Consider the following 18,353-nt stretch of genomic DNA (forward strand, 5'->3'; position numbering starts at 1 on the left):
GCTTTGGATATGGATGCTGAAGTGGAGGAACTTGATCAGTTTTAATGATATTTGAAACAAAGTTTTGAAATAACGCCAAAACATATGTTACATTCATCACAGGTTATTGGAATGCTGAAGTTTGTTGTCAAACTATAAGTGGAATAACGGTCAGGTTTGGCCTTGGATGACAAAATGAAGTGGGACATTGAATATAATGCACTGGTCATAGCAAATAGTCTCTTTCAGCAGTCTAAGAGTTGGCTTTACACATACCTATTAGCAGTCAGTCAGTACTGAAAACAGACTGACTATATATGTTGCAGTTAACGATGGAAGAGTTCTATACAGTTAGCACAAACAAGATCTAGATATGACTGTCGCTCAGATCATAAGTTTCTTATTGCAAAGTTTATAAATAAATTCAAGAAAGCAAGAAAATCACCTAGGCCAGTGAGATATGAGCTCATGATTAGTCTAAACAAATATGAAGTTGGGGTGACAGATTTTAAGGAATTAGACCTGGTGGAATCAGCACCTGAAAAGCTATGCACAGAAGATCATCATTTTGTCCAGTAGGTGGCATTAAAACATTCCAAATATGAAGTCTGTAAAGGTAAAATGGCTCTGTGGATGCTTTAGTATTGGCTGCAGAAAGAATGAGAGCAAAAGGTGATGGACACAGGAAAAATTTGTCAAAATGAATGCAAAGCTTCAGAGAATAGCAAGGAGAGACAGTGAGGTATAAGTAACGTTGCTGTATCTGGGGGTATTCCCTTTTGTCTGAGTTTTGGTGATCTTTGAGTTAGTTTATATAAGCAGTTATGGCAGATTAAGCTCCCCCACTCCCCCACACACACACTGAGGGTTGTAGGGGGCTTGGCCCGTCCCCAAAAAAAAAAAAAAAATATATATATATATATATATATATATATATATATATATATATATGTGTGTGTGTGTGTGTGTGTGTGTGTGTGTGTGTGTGTGTGTGTATACACACACACACATATGTATATATATATATATATATATATATATATAATATACATACTTTATACATATATATCTATATCTAATCTATAATCTATATCTATATATATATATATATATATATATATATATATATATATATATATAAATATATATATATATCTATACCTATCTATCTATATCTATATCTATATATATATATATATATACATATATGTGTATATATATATATATATATATATATATATATATATATATATATATATATATATGGGTCTAGTTGATATGGTTGACATTGATGGTCTCTGACCACGGTGGCAGTTGTGTCCCTGAACTCATGTCTGAGTTTGAGCAGCTGCTTGCCAAGTGAGTGGACAGGGAAACAGTTACCTGAACCTATGGCTGTGACTTCCTGGACTTCAAGCAGCTTGGGCTCAAGTGGCTGTGAGACCTCTTTTGTTTTTGGAAGCATAGTGAGAACCATCATATCTTCTGATGAGTAGGCTCTTCTCCCACACCCCCTACTCTCTAAATATACTACCTCAGCGGTTGAATCAACTCAGGAAAGAGGGTAACAAGTTTAGATATTTTTCTCTGAGTATCGCTTTAGATGTAGTATATTTGGAAATAAGGGGTGCGGTGGCAAAATCCCCAACATTTAGGGAAGCAAGGTGTGCACCCTCCCTACAAACATACAGGCAAAACAATCGTTAATTGTATATTACTACAGAGAGTTACAACAACAATATAATCTGACTGGTAAATCTGGCTTTGGTAAGCCCAATTTGAAATTCTCAAGTAGACTTGTACATGGCAGGTACTTCCTACTAACTCTGTAATTTTGGGGTATTTCAGCAGTCACATGAGGAATGATAGTGGGACCAGGTTGGTCATGATGGGAAGGAATGTGGGTGCGACTTGCCTGATCTGTACTTGAGTGGATTGTTGCTAATGGACTTGTGTGTTATTCATAGGTTATTCATAATGAACACCCTGTTTGAACTCAAGGCTGCTCATAATAATGCTTTGCACTGGAGCACCAAAGTTTAATGATTGACCTTATAGTCATGCCATCCAACCTGAGGCTATATAAGATAATCAGATCACGAAAGATATGGAACCATCATCTGATCAGCACTTGCTGGTTAGGATCAGATATATTTAACATCATTTCTACAGACTTATGAAACCACAGCATGTAGTGGTGGCATCCTATGAGTGTCTAGCAGATGATTCCTTGTGTGGTGTGTTCATTTTCCACCTCCAGAAGAGCTTCTCCAATGTAGTGTGACACTACAGACATGAAGTACCAATGAATGCTGTCCAAGGCCTCAGTAGGCTGAGGTAGTGGCAAGGACTCATGTTCAAAAATATGAACATTTCTTGCCACAAAAGTTACCCTATGATCTCCTGGTGAATGCCACTAATGATGGAAGCTATCAAGTTAAAGAAAGAGGTTTACCATTCAGTGCCACTATGTCTGTTTCTAGTTCTGATTGATGGATATTGAGAAACCAGGAAAGTGGCAGCTGCAGTAGTGAAAGAAATAATTTGTTAGGTATGGAAAATGGCTTCCCTACCCTTGATCAGGCATAAACAGCATGATATTGCAACTTGCCAATTACACTTCCCTGATCACTGATTTCTATTGGCAATCACTCATAATTTTAGCTTGGAACATTGTCAAGAGGTAGAAGAAGCACTTTGGGGATCTCCTAAACCTGATGGACATATCATCTTTAAATAGAGAGCACCAGAACTGACTGGTAGGAGTCATTCCATTTCTGTTGATGGTGGTGTTCATTAGCTTAGTAGGGCAATTAAGTAGCTCACAGCTAAGAAAGCTGAAGCAGCACACAAGGTCTTCCTGGAAATGTGGAAGGCACTGGAAACTGTATGGCTGTCATGGTTGAAACACTTTGTGAATGCTGTGAGATAGAAAGCAGCAGTACCACTGGATTAGTGAGCTAGTGTGGTGGTTCCCATTACAAAAAGGTAATAGGAGAAGTGTATTGCAGTTCTAGAAGGATCATGTAGCTTAGCATTCCTGGGAAGCCTTTGTCAGTGTTTTGGAGTGGAGACTTTGTTTGATAGCTGCAACTCTGATTTAGGATGTGTATTGTAGATTTCATCCTGGCCATTGAACAGTGGACTAGCTCATTGTACAAGTATGGGTATTGGTGGATTAAATAGTGTGCACCAGTGTGGCCTATATGTGTTATGTGGATACAGAGAGGATGGAATGCATCAGAATGTTTTGTAGAAAGTGCCACAGCAGTACAGCCTCAGAAAGCCATGCTATTCATCATTCTGTCTCTGTATTTATGGTGTAAGAATTCTTTTTAAAATCTTGGATTAAGTTGAAAGAAATTATTGTGGACATAAAACTCCATCATGCATATTCTTTGTCTTTGAATTGCAGGCCCTGTATATCAGTGCTGTGTAGTAGTCTAAAGAACACCCAGTTTCAAGATTTGAGTGTTGTATATTTGCTGTTTGTATGCATTGTTATATTCAGACACCAGCTGGCTATGATATACAGTGTGCAGTGGAGTACTTTGCTGCCAAATCAGATTTATTTGCTTGTCCTGTTCTTCGCCACCTGATGTCATTGCAATGTTTAGTTGTCAAGGGTGACAGCTTGCTGAGGAAGGGGTAGCTGCAGTAAATTCTGTGAGGTTTAGAATAGCAGGTAGAATACCCAATTACCTATTAATGATGGTGTTGTTAAACTTACTGGTTCAGTGGCCAGGCTTACAGCCGACTAGACTTCAAGAAGCTGGATTTCTTTAACTCCATGTTGTTACTTCCATATAAATAAGAATTTGTATATATGTATGTGAACCATGAATTTAGTTGAATGTAGTTTTGGTAGACATCTTTTTAGTCAACCCAAATTGCTCAGCTAAGCAGTTGGTTGACAGATTGTGAGACTGCATAATTCTCAGGGTTGCCCTTTTCCCAATGTTATGCAGTCTTGTAGTTAGTATATATAACTAGCAGGGGGTGTGGGGGAAGAATGCTTTCTCTCTTTTTTGTTATAACTTTGAATGTACCAATGTTTTTGTGTTGCACACACACAGTAACATGTCGATATTGTGTTGTCCACATTTCTGGTTGAAGTTATGAACATCACCATTTGGGTATGTCAAGACCCATACAATATATATATATATATATATATATATATATATATATATATATATATATATATATATAGATATATATATATATATATATATATATATATATACACACACACACACACACACACACACACACACACACACACACACACACACACACACACACACACATATCTATCTATATATATATATATATATATATATATATATATATATACATATATATATATATATATATATATATATATATATATATATATATATAAAATAGTGACAGACAGATAAAGGCAATAAATAAGAGACCATATCTGATCCTGAATTATGAAGCCAGTCTTTAGGAATATTCAGTCCACTAAGAGTCTTAGGTAGGGGGAGGGAGGGGGGAATGTCAAGGATTAGTGAAGATCGACAACAAAGATGGAACATTATGGTAAGACATAACTTCTTTATCTGATGCTGTCAATCTTCATATTATCCTTGACTGTGGGACAGAGTCCCTAGCTACCTGAATCCTGGGACGTCTCATGGAAGAATATTTTGGAGTACTATCGAACCGAATGATGCACGTCCCCTGGAGACCTGGTCCAGTTTGTAATGAGCAATAAAAGTATGAGGAGATGCCCATGAAGCTGCTGCACAAATGTCATCTGAAGGAGCTCTGGCATTAAAAACTGCAGAAGTTGATACAGCTCTCGTTGAATGAGCTTTCACATGATGTGGTGGTTGAAGTCCCTTTGTATTATAAACAAATGTAATGCAATCCCTAAGCCATTTAGCTATAGTAACCTTAGAAACTGGGTTACCCAGAGAAAGTGAGGAAAATGCAACAAACAATTAGTCTGATTTCCTGATATCTTTTGTTCTGTGAAGGTAAAAATGTAATTGCCTGTGGACATCTAATAAGTGCAGACAGTACTCTCCCTTACTGGAAACATTAGGGAAAAAGACAAGTAGATGTAAAGTTTGATTGATATTAGATTCTGAAACAATATTCAGCAAAAATGAAGGATTAGTTCTGAGAGAAGCCCTGTCCTTGTAAAATATTAAATAAGGGGGCTTGCAGGACAAAGCTCAAATTTCTGATACTCGTCTGGCCAAAGAGAGAACTACTAAAAACATAGATTTCCAGGTCAAAAAGTTGAAGTCACAAGTAGCTAAAGGTTCAAACAGGAATAATGTGAGACACTGTAGGACCAAGGGTAAATCCCATGGAGCACTGGGTTATTTAATGGGAGTTCTTGCATAAGGGTTCCTTTTAAAAAGGCCTTGCACAGTTTATGAAAAATCAGTGAAGACCCATCAAAACCAATATGGAAGTTGGATATGGCAGCTAGATGTACTCTAATGATGGAAGCTGAAGAGCCAGACTGATAAAGACAAGTCAGAGATTCTAAAAACCTTATCCATAGGAGCTGCAGAAGGGTCAATATCACTGTCAAGAGCCAATCTGTCAAATTTTTCCCATTTACTATGGTGCAGCTTTCTTGTTGAAGGCTTGTGATGAGGTAGAATGATTTGTCGGACAGATGATTTAAGAGAAGAAAGCCCAGCAGTCATGGAATTGGAGAAGCCAAACAGTGAGCTTCAGATTCTGGAGATTCAGATGAATGATTCCCGCTGGTAGAGATAGTAGATCTGGATCTGGGTCCAAGGTTTCAAAAGTAGATGAGGCCAAATGAGGGGAAACCACACCTGTTGAGACAAGAATGGAGCAATGAGGATTATCGTGTTCTTCAACCTCTTGGCTTTCTTTAGAAACTGACATATCAGAGGAGTTGGAGGAAAGGCTTACAGAAGACCAGGGACCCAATCATGGAGAAGAGCGTCTCTGGGTGACTCCCCCAGGATGGGATTAGGGCAAAGTAACTGCTGCACTTGTTGTTCAGAGGGGACTCAAACAGGTCACAGCAAGGTTATCCCCAGTGCCAGAAAATATTTTCCACCACTGTTGGATTGAGAGACCACTTGTAAGGCATCAGGATAGGTCTGGTCAGTTTTGTCCACTATCACATTGGAACTGTCCAGAATGTGCATTGCTGTTAGAAAGCAGTTGGAAGAAATCACCTATTGTGAAACTCTGAGGGCTTCTCGACAAAGCGGATAAGATTTGATTCCACCTTGTTTGTTGATATACCAGACTACCGACATGTTGTCCATCTGAAATGTCACTGTTCCAAGAGGGGAACATTCTGAAATGCTTACAACACTAAGTGTACTGCCTTCATCTCTAGAAGACTGATGTGCAAATTGGCCTCCATTTGGGACCAAGTACCTTGGACTGTCCTTCCCAGACAATGCCCCCCCACCCTATGTGGGAAACATCCATGGTCACTATGGCTAGTAGCTGTGGAAGAACAAATGGGTGGCCAGAAAGGATCTCGTCGGAATGGAGCCACCAAGAGAGGTCTTGTTTGCACCGATTAGTAATCAAGATGTGATGGGACATTAGTTGAATCAGCAATGACCATTGGCAGGCCAGAAGCCATTGAAGAATCCACATGTGATATCTGGCCAAGGGAACTAAGGTAACAGAGGCTGCCATTGACCCTAGCACCTGCAGTATGAGCCTTGCTGGAACACTTTTGTCCTGAATAATATGGTTTACTTGTGACCTGATTTTTAGGAATCTTTCTAATAGGAGTGATGCTAATCCCATGACTGTGTTTAACAGGGCTCTGATAAATTCCAGCTGTTGGGTTTCAGATGTGACTTTTCATAATTTACTGTAATGCCTAATGTAGTGCAAAGATGAAGGGTATAATCTCTTGCCCTTAGGAGTTGACGCCTGGTGGTGATGGTAAGGAGCCAGTCTTTGAGATATGGAAAAACTTGAAATCCCAGCAGTCTCACATGAAATGCTACCACTGCCATGCATTTGTTAAACAGCCTGGGGGCTGTGGTCGGATCAAAGGGAAGTGCTCTGAACTGATAGTTACTGGGTCCCAGCCAGAATCACAGAAATTTTCCGGAGTGTTTTTTCATTTGTATGTGATAATATTCATCCTGAACATCTATAGATCACATCCAGTTGTCTTTTTTCCAAAAACAGAAGAATTGAATGTACCAAGGCCATCTGGATCTTGGCTTGTTGAACTGACTTGTTGTATTGGCTGAGATCCAAAATGGGTCTCCAGCTCCCCGTATTTTTGCACACTAAAATGAATCTTGATTAAAATCTGGATCCTTTCTGGTCCAGAGGGATTTCTTGGATGACTCTTTTGTCAAGCAGTTTTTGAATCTCTACAATTGCCACCATCCAGTGACTAGGTGGAATGTCTGGGAGTCTTTTTTGTGTTTTCAGATTGGTTGTAAGGGGAATGATGTAACCTCTGGAAATGATCCCCTGCACCCATTTGTCCATAGTCATTTGTAGCCAGGCAGATTGATGCAGGAATAATTGACCTCCAACTGCCTCTAGAGGAAGGCAATTGGGCCTCCATTCAGGATCACTGGTAGGAGTTACCAGAGAAAGAACCTCTGGACCCCTATTTTTGTGGCCACTTCTGCCTCTAGAATGGCATCTTCTATTGTTACCTCTTACTCTGCCCTGGGAAAAGTCTTTGCCATGTGAGTCCTGGAAAGGCCCTTGGGACTTTTTGACCCATAGGGTCCTACTTCTTTGTTTCCTAGAGTAGGGCCATTGAGGAGTGGAGAAGCATATGTCCATGGCAGAAAGAGTCTTCTTTCTCACATCTGGCTAGTGTGTCTTTCACCTTGGGTCCAAATAGGGATGATCTGTCAAACAGAGCATTGATGAACAAAGATTTAAATGGCTTCACAAAGTCACACAAGCACATCCAGGCATGTCTCCTGATGGCTATGCCTGAACCTACTGCTCATGTCATCACTTCAGCTGTCTGAGCAAAAAGCCTCATGGATGAATTGGCAATAGATTCAAGGGTGGTGAGCTGAGAAGAAACTTTGTCGTGAGCCTCTTCAGCTAAAGCTTCTGTGAGAGTATCTGAAAGCTCTGTAATTAGATCTCTCTGCAGCCTGAAGAAGTGTGCCATGTGATTCAAAGAGCTGAGAGCCAAGGTCAATGAAGCATAAACGTGCTTCCCAAACCTATCCATAGTCCTAGACCTCTTGTTAGGAGGATGGATTGTAAGACTTTCTTCTGCAAGTTCCCTTTTTGTGGCTGCTGTCATCACCATGGTATCAACTGGGATACCCTTGGCCCAATGTTACTCATCCTCAGGGGCCTTAGGGGTAGATAGAGTTCAGGCAGGTCTCTTTCGGGATTGGTTTAACAGAGTCCAGAATTTTCCAGGCCCACTGAGTGATATGTTTTTTAAGCTCAATAGTGGGTGGAGAGATCAAGGAGGTAGAGGGCTGGGCATGAAAAGCCTCCAGGTAAATCGATTCCTCTGATGAAGGCTAAAGGGAGGTCCAGCCACCCCTCTGTTTCAGGATTTCTAGGATGTCTATGAAGGAAACATCATCGGGGTGACTTAGGGGAATTTTCCACTTAATTGAAATTGGTGTCCTCAGTGAAAGACTCTACAGGGGATTCCAAGTGCTTTCTCTTGCACTTTTTCTTCTCAGGTACTTCTTCGATGGGATGGCCTGGAGAAGTATCCCAAGAGTACACCATCAAGGTCAGTTGCTCCTGAGGCCTTTGTATCCCCTGTCCCAGTGTTGTGGCTGGAGGAAGCTCTGGTCGAGGGGACAGGGATAATATTTAGCCTGACAGGGGTGGCAAGGACTGTGTGTCCACAATAGACAAAGCATTCTCCATGATTCGAAAGGCTGGTGCCCCATAGAGGGATGGGAGCCCAGAACCAAAATAGACTCCTTCTGAACCATGGCCCCACCCTGCACTGAGGAAGCCACCTCCGAAGCAGAAGTCTGGGTCAAACTTATGAATGCCAAGGCACCGAGGGGCATGGATGGCTCTGAAAAAATCAACACAGAACCCTGCCCCTCAGTACCAGCATCAAGGCCCCAACCCTGGGTGGTCTCTGGTTCCAACAAAGTGGAAGAGCTCAAGGCGATCCTTGGGTCTGGAGAAAGAATTCTAGCCAGTACCAAGACAGTTAGAGCCTGGAAGGTCTGTACCAGGGGCTTCAAAAGATCTGTAGGAGTTGGAGAAGGAATCTGTGATGGTGTCAAAGAAGAACCAGTTCTGGTGCCAAGATGTCTTGGAACTGAAAGGGGATGCAATCCCCTCACTGTTATAAGCTGATCAACCAGTCTCATAATGTTTGATTCTGAAAGACTCTTAGTCTACTAAATGGATGAAACAGAGGGAGACCTGGGTGTTCTTGGTTCCAAGAAAGGACTGGGTGACCTATCAAAAAAGGGATCCACTGAGGTGAAACACATGTTCCTTGGTAAAGATTCAACAGTAAACTGCTTCAGTACTAATAAAGCCAATGGTACTGAAGCTCCAGATGTTTGCTCCAAAATATGACTTGATGTCGAATCATCCTTACCTACTAGTGCAGTGGAAGCTGTTGACACTGTAGGTGGTTTTGTCAGTTTAGAAGGCAGTTCTGAGGAACTTCTTGGAACTGAATGTGGTCACTTTTTTGTTTTGGATGATGAAGATGAAGACGAGGAAGAGCTGGCTCCAGTTCTTCAACCAGATATGCCCTCTTCAATATCACCATTTAATAGCCCCTTCAAGACCAGCTTGTTTCTATGCTCAGTCAAGGTTCTGGCGGAGAAACCATGGCAAATTGCACCATCATCCTGGAGGTGGACAGTGCCTAAACAATAGACACAGAAAAGTTGCCCATCTGAGTTTGGCATCTTCTTTTCACATTTTTGGCACCTCTTAAAGCCAGAGGTGACCTTAGATGACTTATCCTCGATGCTACAAAAGAAAGACCTAACACACACACACACACACACACACACACACACACACACACACACACACACACACACACACACACAAGCACACACGCACACAGGCACACGAACACATGAGACAGCGAGAAAGAATCTCCTTTTTTTTTTTTTTTTTTTTTTTTTTTTTTGTGAAAGGACAGGAAAGGGAGAAAAATTGCCAGCAATGGTAATGTAGATTATCCTGTCGTAAAGAAAGCAGAAGAGATAGTACTAACAATGGTACATACAAACTACCTAATGGTAGAAGAAAAAGAAAGGGGAGAAACACTCACATGTGCACAAAGAGGGAAAGAGAGAGAGAGGAGCAGGTGGAAGAAAATAGAAAATATATATAGAAAATATATACAAACATAGAAAATTCTGAGAAATATAGAAAAAAAAAAACTTACACTGTACTGCTGCCAAAGTTTGAGAGATAGATTGGACGCATCTGACACCACAAAGTGGCAAATGAGATCTGAGGTAATTTATAGAGAAGCATCATAGGTAGAGTCTAGTTCGAGAGGTTTGGATTGTGTGAGCTGAAATAAATGGCTGAGTCATTTGCGAGGCTCAGAACCAAGCCCAAAGCCAAGGACGATGTGAAGTTTGACAACATCAGATACACACACACACACACACACACACACACACACACACATATATATATATATATATATATATATATATATATATATATATATATATATATTATATAAGCACGCGTACACACATGCACACACAGACTCATATATATATATATATATATATATATATATATATATATATATATACATACATATATATATATATATATATATATATATATATACATTTATGTGGGTGTACCACATATTAGTGAGAACACCCAAAGTCAACTGTTAACATATTGTCACCCATGTTTGAAAACATGTAGGTTGACACCTCACTATGCATGCACTGAGAAACATCCTCAGTGCATGCAGCCATAAAACACACACACACATAGATATATCAGATTTATTTTAAAACATCCACAGCACAAACCTTCAAAAGTTCAAAACTACAATACATTAATGATCTAAAAAAAAATTTAAAACAATCTTTATGCAGAAGGGCATAGAAAAGAATGCAACATGAGTTTAATTTCCTCACCAAGCAATTTCAGAGTCACAGCTACAGTTTTTTTAACTAAAGAACAGAGAGAAATAGGCTTTATATTAATAGTATTATATTTTTAAAATTTTTGTGGCACTGCATTGTATAGTTTAATTTCTAGTATGCAAGTAAATTATGTGTACATTTCTTACTGCTAATTTATGACAAAAGTACATATCTTTAACTTGTTAGATATAGTACACAAATAATGCAGATAAAACGATTCCCCACATTCATCAACATAATATAAAAAATCTAAGTGATAACACTATGACTTCTTAATAACAAATAAAAAAATGTTGATATATTTAATTGCCCAAATAGCAATGAATACAAAGAGAGTTTTGTTTTCTCCACTAACTCCTATCATAGCTGCAGTTTGAAGTTGTTTATAAAATAATTGGCTGATAGGATAAAATCTCTTTCCTTCTAGTTAAAAGCTGAACTAAGGTATAGGGCAGGGGACCAATCAATTTCCATGGCTGTCTGTATTATAGACTCCCCAGACAACTCTCAACTCATTCATTAATCTTTGAGAGGAAAAAAGATTTACAGAAACTCTCAGAAATCATAAATGAGGACTATAACACACCCCAAGTCATTTGTGGTGAGGCACTGTAAAATCTTTCTTAGAAGTCTAAGTCTAGCTCACATCACCTACATGCACTGGGCAGCTTTGAGATATGCCTGTTTCTTTTAAAACTGAAGAAAAAGCAATTGAATTAGACATGCCTTTTCCTGCCTTCTTTAAGAAGAAGACAACTCATCTAAAGCATCATATCTACTAAAAAAGAGAAGGTAAGTGAAATGACTAAAATATTGCTCTATAATCAATAAGAAAATACTGTACAATGGACAGAAACGTCTTTCGCACTTATGGACCAATATCCATATATATATATATATATATATATATATATAGATAGATAGATAGATAGATATAGATATGTGTGTCTGCTTCAGTAGATCAAACATTTAAATGTCCAAAGACGATATGGCCGAGACCATAACTTCGAACACTTAAAAGTTCGAACTGCTGAAATAGACAAAAAAAAAAAAAAAAACAAAACAAAAACAAAACCTAAATAACAGGGGGGCAAGCCTCCCTGCTCCCCCACCCCCCTACTTAAATATACCAAGTCCGGGATTGCATTGCATTGCAGAAAAGGGAAATCTTCCTGTTCTGAACTGTATGCGGATCTCCATTGAGTCCGTTAGAACTTTTAAATGTTCGAAATTATGGTCTCGGTCATATCGTCTTTGGACATTTAAACATTCATTCAACTGAAGGGGCCCCATATATATATATATATATATATATATATATATATATATATATATATATATATATATATGGATCTACTTCACAGCCACTTCACTGAGACGAATACACTGACAATGTAGATGACCAACATCCGGAACACCAACATTGCAACCCAAGGTAAGTAACTGCTGATTGGACAAGGTAGTTACCGTTCAGTTCACCTTGTTTTTAATAGTGCAAGACTTTGGCATGATGGCATCATTGACCAATGGCATAATTTAAGAGAAGGTAGGGAAAAAGCAAGAACATTTTGCAGCTTTCCTGCAGTAGAAACCCATTTTCATTTTCTCTAGGGAAGTTCTGCAAACAGAGCATTACATAACCTGCCATTCCTAAGAGATATGGTAAGTCAACATAAATCAAAAAGTCTCATTTCTATTTCCTAGATATTGTTAAAAGGAAATCTCTTTCCTGAAACTGCAAGACATATGTCTATATCATCATATATCAATATGCTATGTATCTGTGATATATCATAGTCACTCTAATTGTTCTGCATTAGATTTAAATTTTTTGTACATCAAAATGATCACTAAAGACACTGTTGTACTGATGTATGCTAATTTTTTTTTCTAGAAATCAAAGTTATTCTGTCCCTTCCACCCTCTTGGTAATATGTTCTCATTTCACCATTACTGAAACAGCATAAACACCCTTCACTTTGCACTTTATTTAGGCCTATTTGTTTGCTAAATTTGTGGTAATATGTTCTAATTTCACTAATATTTAAACAACAAAAAATGTACTTCGTTTTTTATTTAGGTGTATTTGTTTGCTAAATATTGATTATAAATTATTTATGTCAATGTCTCAAAATGGGCTAAAGAATTTTCTTCTTCATCTGATTGATGAAGGCCAAACAGGTTTTGTTTCACAGAGATTGACAGATGATAATTTGCAATAATGATTATTCTCATTAATTTTGCTTCTTCTAATAAAAATAAATTATATATAATTAGCTTAGTTTTGAATAGAAACTTTGATTTGATAATCCAGCCTAGAGTTAATAAAGTCTTAAAATTATGTAGGTTCCATTATGATTATATATCCTTTATTCATCTTTTTACATAGTAAATCTTTCTCAGCTGTTAACTAGGTTTTTATATTTCACTATTCTTTAGGATTACCAAATGCACAAAACAAAGCTGTCCTCTTTTACCCCCTTTTATTTGCTTTGGCAATAGTACCATTTTCCAATGTTATCAAATTTAGTAAAGATATAATAGGCTCTGATATAGGAGATCAGTACTTTATTCTTCAGCTATTTGCTGATTATATTCTTCAGACTATAGATGATGTTAATTCTTCATTAATGAGTATTAAAGTGCTTTAAATTATTTTGAATTTGTTTCTAGATTATTATTAACATAGCAACAATCTGAAGACATTTTATAGTTGATTCATTTGGGGTAATAAATAAATTAAATTTCTGGTCATTTTAGATTATACTAGCTATATTAACATAATGATGTCTATGTTGAGTGATGAAATGTTTTATGGAAATATAAGTCTTTTGGAAGTTGGTACGAAGGTCTTTCAAGTTTATGACACCTTAGAAGATCTCCATAGAAGTTTAATTATATCTGATACTTTGTTTGAATACCTTAAGGTTCAAGATTCATAAATCTTTGACAGCCCCTCCCATGAGACCGATAGTAGCAGGGCAAGGGTGGCTAACTGAGCCCTTCTCAATTTTACTAGAGTATTTCTTGAGACCATTAGTGGATAAAAATAAATATATACTCAAAGATAGTAAGCAATTTTTGCTTGACTTATATGAATATCCTGGAAGATATTACATTAATATTTGATAAATGCAGTAAAATGAGTTTTTCAGCGGATGATAGATTGACACTGATAAAAAAAAATCATTCTACCCAAAATGATATATCATACAAGTTACTCTTCTACTTCCATCTAAAACATATCAAACAATTTAACCATATTCGTTTGAGATTTTTATGGTACCCTAAAAAAAATCTAAGATGTCATTAGCCCATCATACTAGAGTTTTGAAAAATGGTGGTATCAAATTTCCAGGCCATGATCTGTATTCAGCTGCCTTGGTTATCAATAATATAGGCTTATGGTTGAACTCTAACTACTCAGCTAACTGGAAAAAAGTGCATACAGCAATTTGGTTAAAGTCTATAAAAATATTACAATACATCATAATCTTATTTTAACTAACAATGTATTAGTTGTTAAAATGTATTTTATTAAAATAGCTAATAACCAAACATGTTCTTGTTATATTATTCATATTCTGAAGTTATTTAAAAAGCTATTTGGGTTGAAGAACCACTCATCTATGCTCGTGGAACATTGCATTTCTTGATCCCTGTTTCTACTGGGTTGAATAGCTACTTTACATGACTGGAGAAAGCCATTTCATCTTTCTACAGGTATACTGCTGTGTTGGATTCGTTACTTATTGTATATAAATACCCTAAGGTAAAGGCTTGGTTATTTTCCATTTTTCCTATAGCTTTTATACAAGAGTGCAGTTAAACGTTTAGCTATAATAAAATTTATTGTTTTAAAAGTAGGGATTCATTTTAACATAAACAGTTTTTAACAGAAACCAAATTGTATAACAGTGATTATATGGTGCTCAGGTATGACCTAGAAAAGGTTAGTTGGTTCTAACAGTTCAAGCTTGCAGAGAGGCTATAGTATTGAAACTGAATTTGATTCCAGATTCTACTAAAATAATTTTCCACCCACAATTAATGTTCTCAATATTCCAGAAATAAATACAGGAAATAGAATATCATACCTCTCTCTTATATATAAACTAATGAAAAATCATAAAAATCAAGTTATTGAAGCTTATTTTAATTATACATCTCAAATAAGTGTTTCTCGTCTATGTAATTCAGACAAAAATATAATTCTAATTTCTTATTTTAAAACTATCTCATTGTTATTTTGCAGAATCTTCTCTTGGAAATTCTTACACAGAGCTTTTTTCACATCACATAAATCAGAAATTAAATTTTAAAAAGTAAGTTTAAGGTGCTGGAGATGTAAATTATCAATTAAAGCAGATTGGTCACATATGTATTGATTGTCAGACAGTCACTGCATTCTAGGAACATATTTACACCTTTTACAAGCATTATGGTCTGACAAGTTCACTTTAACTAAATCTTTATTTTTACAAAACACTCCAGTTCCCAATTGTGTTCCAAATTGCCAATATGTTCTTCTTTGGAGTTTACTATCTATTGTTAGAAAACTTATTACCAGACATGGGAAAATCTTGCGAATCTACTCCTTCTTCCACTGAATTTAAAACACTGTCACTATTGTTTATCAAAGAAAATTATCTACTGTTGAAATGTGAACAAACAGATTAAGCACTGAACTTTACCTGCTGGTTAAAATGAATTTCCCTTTTAGGGAAGTTTTAGACTAATTCTTGGTTCATTAAAGGTCATCAACTTCCTTTGCATAAAGCACAAAGTAAAAGCTAAAGTGAAACAGTTTTGCAAACAGTTATAGGAGAAATCTCTACAGTATATTACTGGTCTCAGCAATCCACAGTCTTAGGAAATAAAACTCTAGGTAGTGGCAAACAAAGAAAATGGCATGGTCTGTGCTGCCTAGATTACATCATCCAGGTTGAGAGAAATTATTTTGTGAATACAAAATAATACAGTTAAATAGAAAAAATGGGAATGCCCTTGTGTATTGTTATTAGGAAAATAATTGGAAATGCAGAAAAAAGTGCTTAAGAATTCCTATGTTTTAAACTACATCTACGTGGCATTGCAGGAAGAAAAAATAGGATGGAAAAGGTTAATTACATTAGAGGGTAGAGTGTTCATGGGCAAAACCATTTCGCTGTGAGTTTCCTGGCTCTGAATTGTGTCAGAATAGATGATGTATTATTTTACACAAACTCTTCAGAATAAGTGTGTACATTTTCATCTATGGCTCTAAGACACTCAGTGATCTAGCTGCAAGTTTATACATCTTATGAAGTAGATTGTGTGGTGTTTAACAAACTTATTACAGGATAAAAGTATGATATTTTTCATCTTTTTAATTCAGGGAGAATATTTCTAGACATCCATTAATCCATATTCATTTTGCAGTTATTGGAGAAATATGAACAAAAACAAATATTGAATGTTTTGTGATCTATCAGATTAAATCTGTTGTCATATTATAGCGATTGAAGGTCAGAATTATAAAGTCTATTATTTGAGCTTCTACTATAAATATTGTAAACAGTTACTGTTCGATATTCTAATATGATTTTGGTTGTAAATTTTCAGTTTATGATTATATTGAAAATGTACTGAGCAATATTTATAAAGTCTAAATCAATAAAAACGATTTGAAAAATAAAATAAAAAGATGACAGTATTTAAAATGCAGTGGCAAATGAGTGGATATGAATGTTCAGAAATACTTTACATCTAAATGATCACACTCTTTTCTATGACCTTATAATAAAACACTTAAACAATTATCATATAACTTTATAGATTTTTTTTACTATTCTATCGAGTATTGCAAAAACAAACATTCTGTGTTTTCTAATCAGTTTTTATCACACTGTAAGGGAATGTTCACTTTCGGTAAGGTTGTTGGAAATTTTAGATGTGGTTCTTTTTGTTGATAGCTTGCTCATTGAGGACAAACTGACTAAGCTTCAACTTTCCACAATACCCATACCAAGACAAGGCAAGAAGAGATGACATCTCATTTTGTGTACAGACACATAAACAATGTAGAATAATCAACATAAGCATTTTTCATTATTTACAAATTGGAATCCCTTGCTTGCATCAAGATGTACTTTGTATCTGCCATTTCTGTACATCATTTGTACTTTAACAGTAACATTCTCATTTATGAAGAAATCTTCTTCCTTGGTTAGATTAGAATTGAATGGCTTTTCCCATTTACCTGTAATATTATATTTATAAAATGTCACATTCACCCATACACCCACATATGCAATAACTATATCCCCCAAATACATCAACACTGATTTACAGTATTGTGGAGAAATCTGAAGAGATCCTTCTGTACAAAGGATTATTCCCCACCATCTGTGCTACTGGGTGATCAAACAACACATAATGCATTTAGTTGTTAGACAACATGGACACCTGCCAAAAGAACCTAAATTATATCTCCCAGTGTTCTGTTCCTCAAATAAAAGGATTACATCAAAAATTCCTTCACTGAAACTGAAGACTTCCTTCAAATTTTGAAATTAGTTAATGTTAATAAACAGTAAGTGGACAAAGATCACAAAGATCACACTTCAAACAAAACATCACCAATAAATATATTAATATAAGAATTACCTGACAAATGCTGTCTTATGCAAATTCATTATTTTTTCAAGAGTCAAACTCTGTATTACTTCATCCATTTTACCATCTGCTGGCAGAATAAGAATCATGACAGTATTTCCTTTGTAAGGTATCTCTACAAATTGGAATCCCTTGCTTGTATCAAGATGTACTTTATATCTGCCATTTCTGTACATCATTTGTACCTTAACAGTAACATTCTCATTTACGAAGAAATCTTCTTCCTTGGTTAGATTAGAATTGAATGGCTTTTCCCATTTACCTGTAATATATATATAAAAAGTTTTGTTAGTTAATTGTTACCTGAATGGTAACACAAACCTCAGTTTTCAACTCAATTCTTTCTCTAAAGTACAACCTCTTCAGCAGTCACATTTGACCAAAAGCTATGTTATTTTTATTCAGTGCAACAAACTCACACAAACCTTTTTAATGCAACACTTGTCAAAGCATAAATTTTCAAAAAGATTTACCAAACTACTTATGAAGAAGTAACCTTCCGTACTTCTGTAAGCAGAGAGAGAGAGAGAGAGAGAGAGAGAGAGAGAGAGAAAGTTCTAGGTATGGCTGTAACAGATACAATCAGATAAAATGGCTCAG

The 18,353-nt window shown here is 36.5% G+C and overlaps 1 protein-coding gene across 3 annotated transcripts in view; it reads right to left on the bottom strand.

The window, feature by feature from the left end:
- LOC122804624 (alpha-1-antitrypsin homolog) overlaps window positions 1-18,353 on the bottom strand; it is a 150,599-nt gene that overhangs the window by 47,137 nt on the left and 85,109 nt on the right. For all 3 annotated transcript variants that reach the window (XM_044074594.1, XM_044074596.1, XM_044074595.1), the window contains exon 3: window positions 17,745-18,015. In XM_044074594.1, coding sequence (XP_043930529.1) covers window positions 17,745-18,015 — 271 coding nt within the window. The remainder of the gene's footprint in view (window positions 1-17,744; window positions 18,016-18,353) is intronic.

This window comes from Protopterus annectens, chromosome 6.part0 (genome assembly GCF_019279795.1).
Source record: "Protopterus annectens isolate FY-2018-M chromosome 6.part0, PAN1.0, whole genome shotgun sequence".
Lineage (NCBI taxonomy): Eukaryota > Metazoa > Chordata > Ceratodontiformes > Protopteridae > Protopterus > Protopterus annectens.